The sequence below is a fragment of the Miniopterus schreibersii genome, assembly GCF_964146895.1.
Source record: "Miniopterus schreibersii genome assembly, chromosome: 7".
NCBI classification, from domain to species: domain Eukaryota; kingdom Metazoa; phylum Chordata; class Mammalia; order Chiroptera; family Miniopteridae; genus Miniopterus; species Miniopterus schreibersii.
This window is the reverse complement of record NC_138108.1, coordinates 45,394,665-45,415,875: the sequence shown is the minus strand read 5'-3', so window position 1 is coordinate 45,415,875 and position 21,211 is coordinate 45,394,665. Positions and strand designations below refer to the sequence as shown.

The 21,211-nt window shown below is 37.2% G+C and overlaps 1 protein-coding gene across 5 annotated transcripts in view; it reads left to right on the top strand.

Annotated features, from left to right (window-relative positions):
* The window catches only part of XIRP2 (xin actin binding repeat containing 2), a 99,624-nt gene that overhangs the window by 70,134 nt on the left and 8,279 nt on the right, over positions 1 to 21,211 (top strand). For 3 of the 5 annotated variants that reach the window (XM_081142119.1, XM_081142118.1, XM_081142117.1), the window contains 5 exons: positions 6,840 to 6,950; positions 7,342 to 7,414; positions 8,361 to 8,491; positions 9,130 to 18,514; positions 20,839 to 20,972. In XM_081142119.1, the coding sequence (XP_080998245.1) occupies positions 6,840 to 6,950; positions 7,342 to 7,414; positions 8,361 to 8,491; positions 9,130 to 18,514; positions 20,839 to 20,933 (9,795 nt within the window). In that variant the 3' untranslated portion in view covers positions 20,934 to 20,972. The remainder of the gene's footprint in view (positions 1 to 6,839; positions 6,951 to 7,341; positions 7,415 to 8,360; positions 8,492 to 9,129; positions 18,515 to 20,838; positions 20,973 to 21,211) is intronic. The other 2 variants (XM_081142121.1, XM_081142120.1) reach the window with 1 other exon arrangement.

Below are 21,211 nucleotides of genomic sequence, written 5' to 3'. Positions count from 1 at the left end.
CTCTTTTCAATTTTAAGACCATTTTAACTTCTGATATTGATTTTTCCATTTGTTAAGTCTTTGCATTTGATGACTAATATTATATTGCTAAAAACGATGTTTCACTGAATCACCAACCCTAAAAGAAAGAAAGCAAAATGTATAGTTACCTGGTATAGTAGTGAAAAGAATATTATGATGAAAGATCCAGTGATATTTTAAGAATTAATATACAATAAAAAATCACTGCACGTGATTATTAATTTTTGGAGTCTTTAAAGGCATTTCATCACTATGCAGTTCTTTTGCATATTTAGTTTCTTAATGATAATGGATCTCCTTTCTTGTTCCTACTTTATTTTATTTTTTAATTAAATGTATTGGGAAAATTGGTTATATAGGTTTCAGGTGTACAATTTTATAATATATCATCTGTGTATTTCGTCATGTGCTTACCCCCCAAAGTCTGTTCTCCTTCCATCACCATACATTTGACCTGGAACCCGCTTCCCCCATTGGTAACCACCCCACTGCTGTCTGTGTCCATGAGTTATACGCCCCACCCCAGCAAACCAACATCTCTTTACCAGATTACCTTCCCTGTTTAAATCAGCCAGGCTCTGATGCTTGAAATTGGAAGCTAATAGTAGATTAAGTCATTGTGAAGTGTGGTATCAGTTCCTAAAAGATGAACCATAGAAGAGCTGGATTAGGAGATCACAAAGCCACTCTCCGGCCATGTGAATATAAAATATTTCCATGTCCTAGGGACCAGAATGATTTGGAAGAGTTATCATATGAACAGGCACTTTTTTGCCTCTCTCTCTCTGAATAAACCCCTCCACACACACCCCAAATCCACTACTTCTGTAGTGGGGGGGAAATGTATGTATTGGAACCTGCTTCTTTTTTAGTTTCTGGGTTTAATTCTATAATGAAACATTCATGGTAAAATTCATTGACATAGTCACAGATAATCTTGCATTCAATCTTTTTTCTTTTTCTTTTTTGGCCTTGCTTACTATGTATACTGAATTACTGGGGAAAATAGCTCACACAAAGAAAGTGTGCAATGAATATTTGTTAAGTAAAGATAGCAAACACTAATATAGCACCTGTGAACCAGATTCTATGAGAAAAATATAAATGAAGTTTATATTTTTGGACACAAGAGGTTGTGATAAACTTTACTTTGGATACAGGATTGTCAAGAAGGACATCTGAGGGCAGGGGATGCTTCAGCTGAGACTTAAAATAATTTTTCATGCCCGCCAGGTGTGGCTCAGCAGCCAATCAATGACAACTCTCTCATCATTAATGTTTCTATCTCTCTCTTTCCCTCTCCCTTCCTCTCTCTGAAATCAATAAAGATATATTAAGAAAATAATAATTAAAATAAAATAATTTTTCATGAATATGGAACTGCATTATAGGCTAAAGGAACAACTTATGCAAAAGGTAAAATGGCATGATGTATTTGTGAATATGATGAGGCATATTGAGGCATAAAGCTTGAGATGCAAACAAAGGCCAGATAATAGAGAACATTATATGATATGTTAAAGAATTTTTACTTTACGCTCCGGCAATAAAGAACCATTGAAGAAACTTACACAGGGGAGTAATATGAATAGATATGCACTTAAGGAAGACTGTTATAGCTATATAGGATTTCTATAAAGGGGGTCAAGGTTCGATAGAAGAATACATGTTAAGAGACTACTGAAATAGCAGATTAAATCCATGAGGACTTAAATGGGTCAGAAGTTCTAGAGTAAAGAGGCCATAGACTCAGAGATAATTAAAGGTAGGATTGGCAGGGCTTATAACTCAATTGAATATTGGTGAGGGAGGGGTTTGCATTAGTTAGCATAAGATATATGCTACCTCTGTTTCCTTTTTCTTTAGAGTATTTTCAGTCACTTTGCAAACTTTTTCTTTGCAATATCACTGCTCCTTCAGAACTCTGTTTTAGCTTCTCTTATTGTACTTTTATGTTGATTTATATCCTAGTGCCTCTTTGGTTTTAAGATGCTATATGACTATGTTAGGTTGAAATATTATGTACAAATATATATATATATATATATACATATATATATGTATATGTGTATGTGTGTATATATATAATATACATATATATTTAACATACACCTACATAAAACTTCTGGAAGGCATCCTTTACTGCAAAATGAATGTTTATATATCTTGTTTTTTAGTTTATAAAATAAATATTATTTATATAACTAATGTGTTTGATGGCCCTGTTGAGAATTCATCTTCTATATATTTTTTATGAATCTTCAGCATTTTTGGACACTCGAATATGACTCTATAAATAATACTTTTCAAGAAGAAGAGAACATTCAAAATTCTAGGAGTGAAAGCTGGCATTGCTTATTCAGAAACCTCTTTTTTAAAAGTCAAATATTTCTACTTTTAAATTAGTTATTTTTTCAGTGATACGTTTTGCTCTTTATGGCTAAATATGACCAAAGCATAATTGTTTTGAGTCAAGGAAAAGTTGAAATTAATTGAATGATGACACTTCTTTCATAGGTTACACAATAAAGCTGCATAATTCATGAATCTGCAGATATAATAAGTATTGTCTTAAGAGAATTTCAAGCTAACTGGGCCTTTTCATTCTATTAAACATATATGTATGTATTTTTATATTTTGTACAGCTATAGAGATAGGTGGATGGACAAATGACTGATAGAAAGGTAGGTAGATAGACAACTGGTAGATAGAAATATAACCATAGAAACTTTTATTAAAATACTGACAATGCCTAGCACAATGTTATGGAAATGGTTGATGCTCAATCGCTGTTGGTTGAATAAATAAATGCATAGGTGAAACTATATAAAATCACTCATGTTTAGGGACGCAGTGATTTTAAAGGAAAAAGTTACTACCTTAATCTTTTTAAAAAGTTTTTCATCACCAGTCTCTTAGGATCCAACAATCCAACTAGTATACACTCTTTAGGCAGGACTACAACTAAACCATGTAAAACTGGAGGCTTCACTTCTGAGTATAATGAGTCATACAAAGAATCAAGACTGGTGGGGCTTCTGGTCAAGATGGCAGGTAGGCAAATGTGGTACTTGGAACCTCCCACACATGAAAATTACAACTAAGCTACAAAACAACCATCATTCAAAACGGCCTGAAATCTAGCTGAACAGAACTCCTATAATTAAGATGTAAAGAAGAAACAACACTGAGATTGGTAAATGGGCTGAGATATAGATCAGGCTGGTCCCATACCTGTGTGTGGCAGTTAAATATCAGGAGGAGACCTGGGCTGCAGAGATCCCCACTGAGGATCAAGGGGTCCCAGTCCCACACCAGGCCACCCAGCCCCAGGTTCCAGTGCCAGGAAGGGAAGTTCTCATAACTTCTGGTGAAAATCAGTGGGGATGTGGCTGAGCGAAATGAAGGGCTGCTGGTTTCCCAGGCTTTCCTCTGAAAGGGCTCACGCGTGGACTTACTCGGACTCCCTCACTCTGAGCCCCGGCACTGGGGCAGCAGATCAGTCGAAAGGCTCCAGGGACACATGGGGAGGAACTGAACTGTCAGGCTTCAGGACTAGGGCACCGATTATCCTTTCAAACCTTGACTCCATGGACATTTTTCCTAATATAAATAGCACGTTTTTGGTATTGTTTATGTCTGTGTGACAAAGGTGAGAATAGCATTAACGTATCGTAACACTCTAGTTTTATTAAAAATGAGATTAGTGATGGGTAAAATTTCTTAATTACTAGCACTGAGTATGAATTTTTCACTGTAGTGAGGCAGTTATCATTAACTATTCTGCCAGTCTTTCATCACACTGTTTTCTATTGGCTATACTTCTAGGAGTCAAAATAATAGTGAGTCACCATAAAAATAAAAAAATAAAAATCTGTCTTTTTCTTTCCTTGCTCATTATATTAGAATGAGTTTGTATTTTTTTTTTTTTTTTTGGTAGAAATGTATGACGTCTTTTTCTATAATGATAACAATGATGACAGGTTGAGTAGGCGTAATGCGAACTCTTTCCTGTGCTGTAAAATCTCCTTAGAAAGAAGTGTATATCAAGGGCAGATGTTTGCAGTGTACCTGGCTAACCCATGAGCTGCTATCAGATTGGTATGAGCTATGCAAACATGACATTGTTATGTGATCATGCCACACTTTCTCCTCTGGGTTCCAAAATTAAGAGTACATATCTCATCTGTTTTTCTTTCTCTTAATGGATGAATGAGATGAATAAACCAGGTTTAAATGTGATTTAGTGACTTACCCAAGATTAAGACATACCTAGTGGAGGAGGGCATTAGTTCTAATGCCCCATTTCTGACTCCTGGTTAATCCACCTGTGACAAACTGCACTTTGTCTCTTGCAGACTTATCTACATTTGAATTTAATTATGGGGAACCAATTCCCTGAATTGTTTTGTGTGAATTTATATATGGTGTTCTGGCCAGAATGTTTTATTATATTTTATTTGATTAATTTTATTTCTTCTGGAGCATTAAGATGTTTCATCATTTTACCTAATCCTATACTCACTCTATAGATACCAGCAATTGGGAAGAATGAAAGTTGGACTGAAAATCCAAACAAAATAGCTGCAAAATGATGGAAACAAAATCTTGCAGTATTTTAAGACAGACTTTATGTAAATTACATTAACCAGAGGGCAGTAAAATTGATGCATTGAAACAAATCTATCAAACTAATGTGGCAATTACAGTTCTGTTTAGTAATAGCACTTAAGTGCTGCAGTAGGAACTTATAACTTTAAACTGTTTATGTTGTGTCATCTCTTACAAGAAAATATACTTGAAGATGATAGTCATGGAGTGTTTTTACTCAACTAGATACATATTAAATATAAAATGTTTGCTGCAGAAAATGATAATTTTTAAAATGTCAGAAATACATTTATTTACTCTCAATATTTTGTAGTTGTCATTCTCAACACACAGATTCATAATGCTGATTTTATTCTTTCAGCCTGATGATTAGCAACAAGTATCAGAATCCAACATTTCTGTGGGTTCCAGGCAGGTTTCTATAAAATGTCAACTTGGTACTAAATATGAGTGAGTTATGGGAACGGTGATTAACTGAGAAGTACATGCCCCAACTAAGAAGGGTGGCTTCCCTTTTGGAATGTGAAACCTAGTGTTGCCAGATCTTCAAAGTTTTCGAAAGCAGGCAGAAATCTTGATTTTTGTGGGTGTTAGCTAATTCAAAACTTTTAAAACATTGAATGGGCCAAATAAGTATGCCCCTGGGCCGGAGCTTGTCCCATGGACCTCTAGGTATAGATGTGATTCTATAGCAATGATCATGGTGCCCTTCAAGAAAAATCTTGGTACTGGTCAGATTCCCACTCTCCTTTGTTCTTTCACTTTCTGTAAATGTCCGACTGCTGCTTGGTTAGTCATAACTTCAACCCTTACTCTGGGGGGTGGGGGAGGCAGGGAAGCCACATACTGCAAGTCCACTAGCAAAACAAACAAACAAAAAAAAAACTCCCACAAGTCAAGATCTCATGAATTTTAAACTTATTCTTGATTTAAAGGATTAGAATTTGATAGCTCATAACTATGTAATTCCATGTAAAGCATAAACAAAATGTAACTTTAGTGTTCCTATTTGAATAATAATAATAATGCACCTTTGCTCACTTGGCTATGCTCTATTAAGTCAAATTTTTCAAAATCAAAATCGGTGTTTGTTAGTCATGTAGGTATCAAGATAAAAGTGAACTCCCAACTTCAAATGAATTCAAATACATATGTTCTTGGAGAGTCATCTGTCCTAAGATTTTTAGCAGTATGTCAAATGCCTCATCAATCAATCAATCAGTCAATCAGTCAATCAGTCAATTGTATACTTGTGTCAGACCACGTTCTGTAGTAACAGCAGGGCTGGATCAACAAAGTTAACAGGAGCTTTAAGCTTACAATTCAGCCAGGGTCACCTGTGCTAATCAAAATCAAAAATATGCCTATGTGTGAAGAGAGAGATACACACTAGCACAGTGTGATCTGTTTATATTGTTTATATTTAATGGTTACATTCTTCAGTTGAACTCTGGATGTGTCATCATACTAGATGGCCAACTTGAAGACTGGATGTCTTTCTGCAACATGAAAATTTGGCTTATAAACAACAAAATATATTTATTTTTCATCCATCAAGGATTTGCATTTTTTTTGAAGTTCATATTTCTGATATTGGGTACAAGAGGCTTCATTAACATTTGTTGCTTACTGTGGGTAGGAGGCAGAATAATGGCTCCCGAGGGTATCTATGTCCTAATCTCCGGAATTTGTGAAAATGTTAAATTATATGGCAAAGGAGAATTAAGACTTCAGATGAAATTAGGACTGCTAATCAGCTGACCTTTTGACAGGAAGATAATCCTGGATTATTCAGATTGGTCCAATGTAATTTACAAGGTCCTTAAAAGTGGAAGGGAAGAGGGTCAGATGAGAGAATCAGAGAGATGGCAGCGTAAGGAACTCTCAGCCTGGTAGAGAATGGGGCCATAGGTCAAGGAAAATGGGTACCCTTTAGAACTGCAAAAGGCAAGGGAATGGATTCTCCCCTAGCTGCAGAAAGGAATGCATACCTTCTGACATCTGCCAGCACCCAATGAGATCCATTCAGGGCTTCTGACTTATAGAACTCTAAGATATTAAGTTTGTGCAATTTTAAGCCACTAAGTTTGTGATATTTTTTTTTCCAGATGCCTTTGTCACTGAAATTGCATTAACAAAAAAAGTCAAAAATTTCAGACTTTTCTTAAGGTATAGTTCATTCATTCATTCATTCATTCATTTTCAGGAGGTAATCCGCAGCAGCCACCTTGACATTTCAAGAAGCAGCCAGGGAATGGAAAGAAAGGAACAGGAAGCTATCAAAGCACACAAAATAGATGTTCTTGGAACAGAAATGGTAACTACTTAAAAAGACATCACTTTCCAAACAGTTTTCAGAACTATGTAGAAATTCTGACCTTGTTATAAGCAATTGTTTTTATTGTCCTTGATTTATTTAATATCAATACATATCAGTGTCTCCTTCCCAATTTTGGAGTTGACATTCTTTGAAAAAATAAAACAAGCACCTTAAAAATATGAGTGTACTTTAAGTGTCAGTCCATATATGTTCTGATGTAGCATGAGCCTATGCATTAAAATGTAGGCTAAAAGTGTTTAATTAGCATCTCTCAATGTGCTCTGAAGTCTTGGATGAAAATCACTGTGAATTAATGAATACATGTGCAGTACTGAAATCACTGACTTCTTAAAAACATTTATTTATTTAAAATTACCTTTAAACACAGGTCTCTCATCTTGAAAAGCACACTGAGGAAATAAACCAAGCTTCCAAGTTACATCAATATGTTCAGGAAACAGGTAAGAATCTGGTATTATTTGACCCAATGTAGCTTTCTCCTATTTATATGTCTGAGTTTGAATGGGGGACTTCCAAAATACAGTCTTCTCACTATGTAATGTTGGTAACTATGACTCATGATCCCAAAGGGAACAGCATAGTATTTCTGTATATAATTAGGTTCTACCTGTGGTGATAGATGCAATAAGCTTCTAAAATAGTTCATTGCCCATCAACCCTATGATTTATTCATCCTAAAAGCTAGGTGATAAGCCAGCCAACCAACTCTGAATTGTCTTTTGCCTCAGAACTACAATAAAAGTTGATGTTTATTGAGCTCCTGAGAACAGAAATGTTTAGATTATATTACTTTTAATAACAGATTTAAGCTCCTATAAGTGCACTTCTCCAACCTACAGGTATGAGATCAGACTGTAGGTAAATCTGTGCAAGTTTGCATAAAATGAGCTCAGTTTGTCTTGCCAATACAAGGGGAATGAGTTTTGCTGTCCTGAAGAGCTAAAAGGGAAGACTGAAGCCAACTGTGACTGAAATGTTACTTGACTATATCTGTATTTTGGTTTTATTTTGGTTTTGCTTAAGGAAGTCAGTCTTCCTTTTGTGTTCTTCTGCTGATCTTTTTCTCCTTTATAACTTTTATTATTTTTTTCCTGAGCATTAAAGTAAAGCATGCTTGTAGTAAATTTGGAAAATATATATAATTAAAATAAACAACAGTTTCATCACTTTATGACTTCCCATTCAGAGACAACCACCACTATTTTTCTTTGTATATTTCTTGACATATACTAACTTACATAATGAAATGATGTTATATGTATTCATTTGTGCCTTGAATCTTTTTACTTAACATATTGTGAGATGTTTCCTATGGCAATATAATTTCCTCTCAAACATAATGTTTATTAGTTACATAATATCCTTGGTCTTCTTTTCTGTTTGTAGTCATAGATACACCTGAGGATGAAGAAATTCCAAAGGTTTCAACCAAGTTTTTAAAAGAGCAATTTGAAAAGTCTGCCCAGGAAAAGGTTCTTTGTTCTGACAAAGAAGCAACCCCAGCCAAGCAGATTAAGGTATGATAATTTTTCTACACAGAAACATATTAAGTGTAAAACCAGATATAAATGCATAGCATTTTCAAATTATTGAATATTTGAGATGGTTTTTCAACAACCAAAAATATTCTAAACCAGTACTTATTCTGTCCCATAGAAGAATATTTTTCTACATGTGAAAAGCAGTAGAGTTAGAACTTTTCTCTCTAGAGAAAATAGGGGAAGAAAAAATCATGTATGCTCTAAACTTTAATAACTAACATCAGATAAAAGAATAAAGTCAGGTTTAAATGTCAGATACTTAAACAAAACAAAACAACCCTCAGAAGTACTGTAAGACTTTTATTGTTTCCCTCTAGATTACTCTGCATAGTACATCAACTAAAGGAGGAAAATTAATCAAGATGATATGTATAGGTTAAAATACTGAGTCGTTGATGTATTGAATGGGGAATATAACTCTAAATGTGCAGATAGATTACAGGAAAGATAGTAACAAACACTGAATATTGCTCCTAAGTAGATTTCTAAATGGAGTATGTCACCTGATGATCCCAGTGGAGATGGCATAGCAGATGAACAGGTGAAGCACAATACCTAGGAAGTCTCCACCACTCTCCTCCTCTTTATAAGATTTGATTTTCTCTCCCTTAAAGATTGAAAATGAATATGAAGAGATTTTAAAGCCATCATCAATGGTGGGTACCTCTACCACTTCTTGCACTTCAACCAGCCAGAGGAAGGAAACATCAACCACAAGATATAGTGACCAGAGTGTCACTTCCTCAACTCTGGCACAAGTTCATGCCACTCCTTTGGGAAAGACAGAAGAATTTCCTCCTCCCCCACCTGATATATTTCAAACTCCTTTAGATGTGACAGCATTTTCCCAGTCCCCTGAATTGCCCAGCCCTCCTAGAATACCACCAGTCCCTAAAGAATTATATTCCAAGCAAAGAAATTTATATGAACTAAACCGTTTATATAAACACATCCATCCCGAGTTAAGAAAAAACTTAGAAAAAGATTATATCAGTGAGGTTTCTGAGATTGTTTCTAGTCAAGCAAACACAGGGAGCTCAGTTTCAGCAGATGTGCAACAAACCCGGTGCGTTTTTGAAAATACAAATGACAGTTCTCAAAAAGCTCTTAACTCAGAAAGAGAACTCTTGGAATGGGATGAAATTCTGAAAGGGGAGGTGCAGTCCATAAGATGGATCTTCGAGAATCAGCCATTAGACTCCATCAACAATGGATCTCCAGATGAAGATAACATCTCCAAAGGCATTGCTGATCAAGAAGTCATTGCTGGTGGTGATGTGAAATATACCACGTGGATGTTTGAAACCCAACCCATAGATACACTGGGAGATCATTCTTCTGGCATCGAAGAAAATGCTGAGAAAATTCCTGAGCTAGCCAGAGGAGATGTCCGCACAGCCCGGTGGATGTTCGAAACAAAGCCGTTAGACTCAATGAATAAAATGCATCAAGGTCAAGAAGAAGAATCAGGGGTAACGGCCATAACGGACATAACTGGGGGAGATGTCAAGACCGTGAGATACATGTTTGAAACTCAACATCTGGATCAACTTGGGCAGCTTCATTCAGTAGATGAGGTTCACCTACTGCAACTCAAGTCTGAGCTCAAAGAAATTAAGGGAAATGTTAAGAGAAGTATAAAATGTTTTGAAACTCAACCGTTATATGTTATTAGAGACGGTTTAGGTCAAATGCTAGAAATTAAAACTGTTCACAGAGAAGATGTTGAAAAGGGTGATGTGAGAACAGCACGTTGGATGTTTGAAACACAGCCCTTGGACACAATTAACAAGGATATTACTGAAATTAAAGTCATCAGAGGAATATCCATGGAGGAAAATGTCAAAGGTGGGGTGAGTAGGGCAAAGTGGTTATTTGAAACTCAACCTTTGGAGAAAATCAAAGAAGATTCCGAAGAGGTCATCACTGAAAAAGAAACAATAATAGGTACAGATGTCTCCAAAAAGTGTTGGATGTTTGAAACACAGCCATTAGACATTTTAAACGAAGTTCCCGATGCAGATTCTCGAAGATCTGAAGAGAAAATAGGGGGTGATGTACAAACTACCAAGCATCTCTTTGAAACACTTCCAATAGAGGCTTTAAAAGATAGCCCTGATGTAGGAAAACTTAAAAGAATCACTGCCTCCCAAGAAGAAAAGGGGGATGTTAGGCACCAAAAATGGATTTTTGAAACCCAACCTCTAGAAGACATTAGAGAAGATAAAAAGGAATACGTACGAACAGTGAAACTTGAAGAAGTTGACAAAGGGGATGTAAGGAATTACACACATATCTTTGAATCAAACAATTTAATTAAATTTGATGCATCACATAAAATAGAGGTGGAGGGAGTTACAAGAGGTGCTGTAGAATTAAATAAATCGCTCTTTGAAACGACACCACTTTATGCCATTCAAGATCACCTTGGAAAATATCATCAGGTAAAGACAGTCCAGCAAGAAGAAATCCTAAGAGGTGATGTAAGAAGCTGCAGGTGGCTTTTTGAAACAAGGCCAATTGACCAGTTTGATGAAAGCATTCATAAATTTCAGATAATTAGAGGAATATCTGCTCAAGAAATACAAACTGGAAATGTGAAATCTGCCAAATGGCTGTTTGAAACCCAACCTCTTGATTCAATTAAGTACGTTAGTAATATGGAAGAATTAGAAAGTAAAACTGAGCACGCTACAGATATTGTTAAAGGGGATGTCAAAACCTGTAAATGGCTTTTTGAAACCCAGCCAATGGAGTCGCTTTATGAAAAAGTTTCATTAATGACTGGCAGTGAAGAAATTCTTAAGGGAGATGTCAAAGCCTGTACTTGGCTCTTTGAAACTCAGCCACTTGATACCATAAAAGATGACTCTGACACAACAGTCAAATTGCAAACTGTAAAACAGGAGGAGATCCAAGGTGGGGATGTTCATACAGCACGTTTTCTTTTTGAGACAGAAAATTTGGACAGCATACAAGGAGAAGAAGGAAAGGAGACCAGGGCAGTCCGGATGGATATCCAAGCTGGCGATGTCTCCAGCATGCTGCATAAATTTGAAAATCAGTCCTTAGATTCTATCAGTTCCAGTTCCGAGGAAGTTTTGAAAAAGATCAAAACCCTAAAGACTGAAGATATTCAGAAAGGCAATGTTTTAAATTGTAGGTGGCTTTTTGAAAACCAACCCATCGATAGGATAAAAGAAAGCCAAGAAGGTGATGAATTAGTTAAGACAGTGACAGACATACAAGGTGGGGACGTAAGAAAGGGGTGCTTTATCTTTGAGACTTTTTCTTTAGATGAGATTAAAGAAGAATGTGACTCTATCTGCACCAAAGAATCAATTGCTGAGGAAGTAATAAAGGGTGAGGTAAAAAGCTACAGAATGCTCTTTGAAACCCAGCCGCTCTATGCAATTCAAGACCGAGAAGGGTGTTATCATGAAGTGACAACGGTTCAAAAGGAAGAGGTAATCCACGGAGACGTACGAGGGACTAGGTGGCTTTTTGAAACAAAACCATTAGATTCAATTAATGAGTCGGAGACTGTGTATGTTATTAAATCTGTCACACAAGAAGATATTCAGAAGGGAGATGTTAGTTCTGTCAGATATAGATTTGAAACGCAGCCACTGGATCAGATTTCAGAAGAATCACATGATATTGTGCCCACTGTAGACCATATTCAAGGTGGGGATGTAAAGACAAGTAAACAGTTTTTTGAGTCTGAAAATTTTAATAAGAATGCTTACATAAGAACAGTGAGTGTCAATGAAATACAAAAGGGTAATGTTAAAACATCTACTTGGCTATTCGAAACCCACACTATGGATGAGCTGAGAGGAGAAGGGTTGGAATATGAAAATGTCCAAACAGTCACCCAGCAAGATATACAGAAAGGTGATGTGAAGCAGGCAGTGTGGCTTTTTGAAAACCAGACTTTGGATTCTATTAAGGAAGCAGATGAAAGCATCACAAAAATCACCAGGGAAGAAATCCCTCCTTCCGATGTCAAGACAACTACATGGCTGTTTGAAACTACACCCCTTCATGAATTTAATGAAAGTGGGGTAGAAAAGGTGGAAATTATTGGCAAGAGCATTAAAAAAACCTTAGAAGAACTCTACTCTCAAAAAGTTATAGAGGCTCCTGGAATCATCATTGAAGCTGATGAAGTTGGGGATGTCCGAATGGCAAAATACAAGCTAATGAATCAAACATCTCCTGAGATACAGAAAGAAGAAGTGATCAGGGCTGATCTCAGAAATATAATGGTGAACCTACTTTCCAAAAGAGACTGTATGAAAAGAGAGATTATGGTTAGTGAAGAGGAGAAGGGAAATGTTAATTTGACCAAAACTCAATTATTAAACAGATCAACAGAATTTCATGCTGAAAAAGAAGAGATAGTGAGTGGTAATGTACAGCAAGCAATAAAAAGCCTGTTCTCAGAGGAAAGGTCTGTAAGGAAAGGCATTTTAATTCAGGAAGATGAAAGGGGAGATATTAACATGACGATCTACTGTCTTCTTCATGAAAACGCCAGTGATACCATTGAGAGTAAAGAAATCATAAAGGGTGATGTAAAACGTACCATTCATAATTTGCTATCTTCCATATCAAATAATAAAATACCTGAAAGGGCAAAAATTGATGCGTCTGAGAGGGGAAATGTTCAGTTTTTCACAACATGCATAGAAACTGGAGCTTTGGATTATCTCAAACAACTCCAGATGGGGTCAGATGAAACACTAACAGCTGGGACACAAGAAACAGAGGAAGAGATAATTGGTGGTGACGTAAAGGGCACAAAACTATTACTAAATAAAAGGCAGTCTCAGGTTGAACGTACTGTTAATGAAACTGATATCATTCCAGGAGATGTGCATAATACAGTTAAGGTTTTCATGACAGAGCCTCAGAGTACAGCTAGTAAGACACCCAAAGAAGAAATTATAAAAGGTGATTTGAAATCAACCCTCAATTCCCTTCACCAGGCCATAAATCAGAAAACAGTGGCTAAAACAGAAGAAATCATAAAAGGTGACATGCTGGCCACACTCAAGTCACTTAAGGAATCAACCCAGCCATGGAAAGAATCTAAACAGCCCAATGCCATCCCTGATGATTTTGAGAAAGCTATTGAATGCCTTGAAAAGACAGCAAACACAAGGACAGAAATCCTGAAAAAGGAGATTATCCTAGATGATCTTGAAATGTCATTAAAGAATCTGAAAGAAGCAGAAAGAGCTTTCAAAGAGGTAAATAAAAAAGGTGTAATCAAAGAAGGTGTGCAAGCTTCGATGGTAGGATCCTCACAAGAGCAGAAAACAGAGATTCATCAGATGGGTGTCCAGACAGACAGAAAACATGTTCTTCAGCCAAGACCAGGACCATTTGAGCCAGTGGCCAGGTGGCAAGGAGGAACAGACACTCTGAAACAGACTATAGGCACATCTTGTCATGGGAATTTATTAGAAGAAAGAACTGAGGTAAATCTTCCAAAAGGCCCCAAAGGCACTGTAAAGATTGTGATAGATCGTGAACAAAACAATGATGCTCTTGAGAAGAGCCTTAGCAGACTATCTAATTCAGACCACAAAGTTATTAAAAATGTGTTGGACTCAAGGGGCAAAATGGGTATCTGGACTGATACCACAACAGAGCAGCATCTTAGAGAGGAACATATGAACAAACGATTGACTTCAACTGTGTCAGTTAAGGAAAATCTAAAAACTAAGGAATCAGAGACAGTGATAGAACAGAAGAAGGATGCCATCTTTAACTCTACCCCATCTATTGATAAAGCAGTGGGAAAGCAGCAGCCTCAAACTTGCAGACTGAGGGAAGACCACCAGAAGACTGAGTCTTTCCCTGTAAAGAGCTTTAAAAATACCCAAAACACTAAAATATCAACAGATACACAAAGCTCTAACCCCAGTCCAACCAAGGGTCCAGTCAACGAGGCAGTCAGAGAATCCTGTGAAGTTTCAGGGAACTTTCAGAAGCAAACCTTGTTAAAGCAAGAACTACAATATTGTAATAAAGATATAAAGAAAAAAAATGTGAACCCTCAGCCAGTGTGGCAGACTTTGCCTGTAGATCAAGACATATCAAATGGAACAGAAGTAAAAGTCTCCCAAAAAAGCTGCGATAAATTTCAAACCACTGACAAAAAGCAGAAGAGTGATGTTTATCTGAACAGCCAGGACTTTCTAATGAAGACAAATACTTCCACAGACTTAAAAAAGGCAATGGAAATGTCCTTTAATCCAGTCAACTTGAACCTGGAAAATAACGCAAAGGAAAGTGAGTGCCCTCCTCCACCTCCATCTCCACCTCCTCCGCCTTCCAATGCATCATCTGAAATAGAATTTCCTCTCCCTCCCCCACCTGCTTTAATGATGTTGCCTGAAAAAAATGGGTTTCTTCCTTCACTGTCCACAGAGAAGATAAAGGCTGAATTTGAAAATTTCCCAGGCCTCCCTCTTCCTCCACCACCCGAAGATGAGAAATCTGCAAGAGAATATCTACCAGTGTTTCTCCTCCCTCCCCCTCCCCCAACTCCATCTCTAAACCCAGCACATTTCCTTCCCTCCTATGTTCAAGAAAAGCACAGTGGAGCATCCGTACAATATTCCCAAGAAGCAACCTCAAGCTCTCAGCAAACTCATTCTCAGGCTAAAATCAAAACAGGAAAATCAGGAGCCCGGCTGCCACCTCCCACATTACCAAAACCCAAACTTCCCAAGCACTTAGAAGACAAAATGTTTCATGGTTCCCCAAGAGTTGAACTGAAAAATTCCCTGACAGATACGGAATGTAAAATCACTCCCCCGAATGATCAGGAAAGAGTAATAACGGCGACTAGCAGTGAACACACAGAGACAAAGCAGAACATATCTAGAAAAAGTCTTCCTGAAAGAAAACAATTATCTGTGGACTCTCCAAGGTCTCTCTCACAGACAGCTCCAGAAACTTTACCACCCAAGGATAAACAAGGAAAAACACCTCTCTTAAAATCTCATTCATTTCCTGCGGGTTCAGGACAACAAAATCCAAAACCTTACATGAGAAAATTTAAGACACCTTTAATGATCGCTGAAGAAAAATACAGACAACAAAAAGAAGAGCTTGAAAAACAGAAACACGAGAGTTTTTGCTATAACGTAGCCAAAACAGAATGCCAAAGTCGAAACATATCAGAGTTGGGAAAGCAAGTGCTGTTACAAAAAACAAATGAGGAGGTTCCTTTCCCTGGAATGGACTCGGGGGTCACTGTGGCCCAACCCAACCCAGACTCTCAAAGTCCTTCTCAAGTACGAGGAGTGTGTACTGATAACAAGCTTTCCACAACACCAGCAGTAACAGTTGCCACCAAGAGGCTCCAACATGTTCTAGCAGCTGCAGAGGACAAAGATGCCATGAAGCAGGAAGTTTTGCAGAGCTCAAGGGACATGATAGAATCTAAATCAGCTTGTGACGTTAAACAGAGTCACCAAGAATGTAATGCACAGCAAACACAACAGAAGTATCTGGAGCAGTTGCACTTGTCCCAAAGCAAACCAGCTTCCCCAAGTTTCAAAGTTAGAACCATCAAGCTTCCAACTCTAGACCATAAATTAAATGAGACAGACCACAGCTACGAAAGCCATAAAAAGCAATCCAAAATTGATGTTCAAATCATTACCAAACAACAGCATCAGGAAACCGAGAAAACTGAAGCAAGCGCTGAACTTAGTAATCAGCAATCGATGGCTGAAAAATGTCATCAATTACCTAAGAAGGAGAAAAGAGTTACAATAAAATTGCCTACGCAACTCTCAGGGAAGAGCTGTGAAAGTAAGTTCAGTATAGTTCATGAACAGCAAAGAGAATGCAGAGAATCTGAGAGTGGAAAACTTTTAGAAAGTGAAGGAACAATTCAGGGCCCACTGACGATTAGTCCAAAAGAAGAGAGACTAATAGTTGAAAGAAAACAAGAACATTTGAATACATCAGCACAGAAGGCAGTCAAGCAAAAGGTCACTGATGCGCATATTGATTCACAGACGGAGAATTTTCAGCAAACACAAATACAGACTTCAGAAAGTCAAGTTGAACATAAAAAATTGCCGCAGCCATACAATAATGTTCAGGATGAAAAATGGCTTGGCGTTGAGGGCATACAACAGAAACAAGCCTTTTCCAATACTAAAGATTCAAAGCAAGAGATTACACAAAACAAATCTTTATTTTCCTCTGTGAAAGAATCCCAGGAGGAGAATGGGAAATGTGCTATAAATATATTGGAATTTTTGAGAAAACGTGAAGAATTACAAGAGATTCTGTCTAGGGTGAAACAGTTTGAAGCAGAGTCAGATACAAAGGGCCTTAGAACATTTCAGACACTGTTAAATATTATCCCAGGATGGCTATTAAGTGAAGAAAAAAGGGAGTACGGAGTTCGCATTGCTGCGGAGAGTAACATAGGAAAAGTCAAAGAAGAAATAACACATATTAAGACCCAAGCAGAGGCTATGCTCGTGTCTTGTGAAAATATAATTCAAACAGCCATGACATCCTCGAAAGCAGGAAAGCAGAGAAATAAACCTAGCAGTCTTAATGAAACTTTATCTAAAGTGTCTAATGTTAATGTCAACTATAATAAAAACACTCAACAGGAAGAAAATACCATTGTAGCAAAAACGCAGCACCACCAAGTAGAAACGCATCAGGCAGCGACTACTCACAATCATGTGAAAACCCATCAGGAAATTAAATTGGAGGACAGCAGGATTCCTCCTCCCTCTTTAAAAACACGCCCACCATCACCAACGTTCATAACAATAGAGTCTACTGCCCGGCGAACAGAAACCTCTCCTAAGGATGAGCCTTCTCCGTCCCCTAAGAAGGACAGTTTTGCTGAACCATCACCAAGGACGCCTGTGTCACAAACATCTAGAATTCACAGAGCAAACACCTCCCCTTCCCCACCCAGGAGTCGCTCTGAACAGCTTGTCAAACTCAAAGACACCACCGCAAAGTTATCTAGAGGGACCCTCCCGTGTTCCTCGGGAACCCCGGTTCCAATCGTAGAGAAGAGGTCTGAGATCATCACGTCTCCTGCAACCCTCCGTCGCCAAATCAAGATAGAGACTCGTGGTAGGGACTCTCCTACAATAACCATACCTATCAGTGTAAATCCTGTTGATAGCGGTTCCTTCAGAGAATCCATGGAAGCTCAAGAGGAAGTGAGAAAAGTGGAGAAAAGGGCAACTTACGTTCACAAAGATGGAGCAAATTCCACCCAGAGCATGGTGCCGGAGGCCGAAAGTTTTGACTCAGTTGAAATCATCCGTAGAGTGGAAGGGCCTTGCCTGTCGGAGCACACACAGAGATACGGAGCAGCCAACCGAACTGTTCAAATGGCCGAAAACTTTGTGAATGACCATGAAAATGAAATAAACAGGTGGTTCAGGGAATTTGAGGATGGCCCAGTTTTTGAAGCAAAGTCAAATTCAAGAGTTTATGTAAATGGAGAAGCAAACCGTAATGTAAAACAAGAAAGTCGTGCATTTTCTAAGGAGGAATTTGGATTAACATCTTTAGAGAACACTAGTTTTACAGATTTTTCTTGCAATCGTCCTAAAGAGTGGCAGGAAAACATTCCTGTTAAGCAGCCCAGTGTACACCCTGAAATGAGGCCTCCAACTGAACATTTCTCAGGTGTGGATGCATTTGAGAGTCGAGTTGTTGAGTCAAGGAGGACAGTGTCTCCATTGCATAACTCAGAAATTGGCAAATCTGGCTTCAACTTCAAGCATGCCCCACCGACCTATGAAGATGTCATCGCTGGCCATATTTTAGATATTTCTGATTCACCTGAAGAGCTCAGGAGGAATTTTCAAAAGACGTGGCAGGAGAGTGAAAGAGTTTTTGAAAGTGTGGGATATGCAGCTTCAGATGCTTCTGCAGCTGAGATGAGAACCGCCTTCCAAGAGGAATCTGCCTTCATACGTGGTAAATGAGCTTGCAAAACATGAAGTAAGATTAACCCACTGAAAGGCATATGTTCCATAGTTAAGATGCTTTGCAGTTAAAAGAGTGCATGGCAGTAACCAAACAATATAACCTAAGACTAACAGCTCTCCCTGGTTGCCAAGGTCCTTCTCTTTACAATGCTTGCCTTTACTACTTTCTCTTTACAAAACCATCTACTATGATTTGTATGCACTGTGTGAGAATAACAAATACTATTAAAAATATAGATTATTGAGACCTGTATTTGTCAAGGTAAATAAGGGTTTGGAAAAAGCAGTAGATATAATAATTGTTATTATAATAGAATTTAATGATTATATATAACTATATGCTTATAAATAATTGTACACACATATGACACAGTTAATATTCCTTATTAAAAGTTATTATTTCATCCACTTATTTAAGACAATATTAGATAATGTCCCTTGACCTACTATTGATGTATTTTTAACTGCCAAACTTAAATGGTGTCTGTGTTTAAATCCAATATAGCCTGGTAATAATCCAAAAAGCAATTTATGTTCATCATATGTGCTTTAAGGATTTTTATTGATTGGTATCTCTGACAAAAGTGTAGGTTTAAAGTTATACCTTTTGTATATTTAGTTATTGTTATTGGGTTGAAAGGAGTTAACTTTCTCTAATTCCACTGTTGTTTTTTTCTTATCTATAACATATTTTTTCACCTTTTGTAAACCCCAAATGATAGCTCAATTGGCCTCATTCACAGTTAGACATGAACAAGACATTTTTAAAATTTGATTATATTTGGAAGGAAGGAGACTTAAAACATAAGAACTTACTACATTTAAAAAAATTGATTTTAGAGAGGGAGGAAGGGAGAGAGAGAGAAACATCAATGTGAGAGAGAAACATAGATCAGCTGCCTCCCACACTCACCATGACTGGGGATCAAACCCCCAACCGAGGTATATGCCCTGACCCGCAATCGAACTTCCAACCTTTTGGTGTACGGGACAAAGCTCCAACCAACTGAGCCACCTGGCCAGAGCAGAACTTAGTACGTTTTTTAACATCAGAGAACAGCTCATTTATTTATATTTCTCTACATTTTACAATTAATGAGGCTTCACAATAAAAGGATTTACATAATTAACGTGCATCATTAGTGTAGTCCATTCTTTTAGACAGATTGAAAGAAATAGCAAGCTTAGAAATAAAAATTGCTGAAACTGATAATTATGCCTCTATCATATTTGCAACATATGTGTCTAGTTTCTCAGGTTAATATGATTTCTTAATGTGCTTGCTTCTGGCATAATTAAGCAAAGCTGTCTAATTAATTTCAAGTTCTCAGTTTTACCTATCTAAGAGATACACACAAAAACACTTGATGTTAATTAAATATAGAAATGTGTCCCCCACTAGAACCAAATAAAAGAGAACTCTCAGTAGCCCAAATTGAGCCTCAAAACATTAAAGTACATATATTTATTTGTATAAAGAACCTTGAGCATATGTGCCTTTATATATAACTAATATGAAAGCTTAGTTATTCTCACTGGATCATTGTGAGGATTAAAACAATATTGAGGTGAAAGTTCTGTGTCAATTTTGAACCACTATGCAAACACTGGTTAGAAATATAACTACTGTTAATCGTAGGAGTGAGCATTCAAGCAGTAGCATGTGACTGTAGACACCTTAGAGCTAGGGAAGAGGTAGGGAGACTATAAAAGGCAGCCTTGCAAATCCAAAAGGCCCTAAAATCTAAAGCCATTTAGTTTGAGTACAAATGGCCTTGAACCTTTCAATGTAATCAGGAGTCTCACTGGATTAAAGTTAATAATTGCTGTCATAGAGTCAACATTATCATTAAGAAAATACTTAAACAAATGCAATGTCCTCAGCTAGAAAAGATATGTACATATTTTAGAAAAATCTCTCTAGAATGTTTTAAAAAATAAAAGCTTTGGACCAAGTTAGAGGTAAACCTTTATATAGATGGAAAGTTTAGTTATCTAGAATGACAAGTGCTCTCAGGGTTCCTCCTGGCTGAGTTTACAATATATTCTTTTTAATGATTTAAAGGTAATGAACATGTTTTGCTCATGTATGCGTCCTTAAATAATAGTAGAGACACTAGAGTAAGGTTGATTGCACCAGATCTCAGACCCAATGTAAGAATGGCTTATATCCGAAGAGGCAATATCAGGACAATAGTCAGAGCTTTCTACGTTAACTGCATGGCCAGTTAATATGCTGCTCTTGTTTGTTTTGTTTTTACAATGTGATTGAAGATAACTCTAAATAAGCTTTTGTAAATTTTTTATTTTTAGAAGCTGCTACTCCAAGACAAGGAAATATGTATACTTTGTCAAAAGACGGTTTATCCAATGGAGTGCCTAACAGCAGACAAGCAGAGTTTTCATAAGTCCTGCTTCCGATGCCACCACTGCAACAGTAAACTGAGGTAAATGTTTTATGGTGCGTGGTACAAATATTCAGCAGCCTGCAGTGTACTTATAACATCTCCAGGAAAATGCAGATTTTTCCAGATCTTGCTGCCGTCAGTTAACCCAACTACAAAAGGGATGTGGACATGTTTTGTTGTGCTTTGCTCAGGATGGCTGTGACCATTTTCCTTTTGAAATTTTGCTTTCCCAATCAAATCAAGAAGGATTCCTTTTATGTGAACATGGAGATCATATA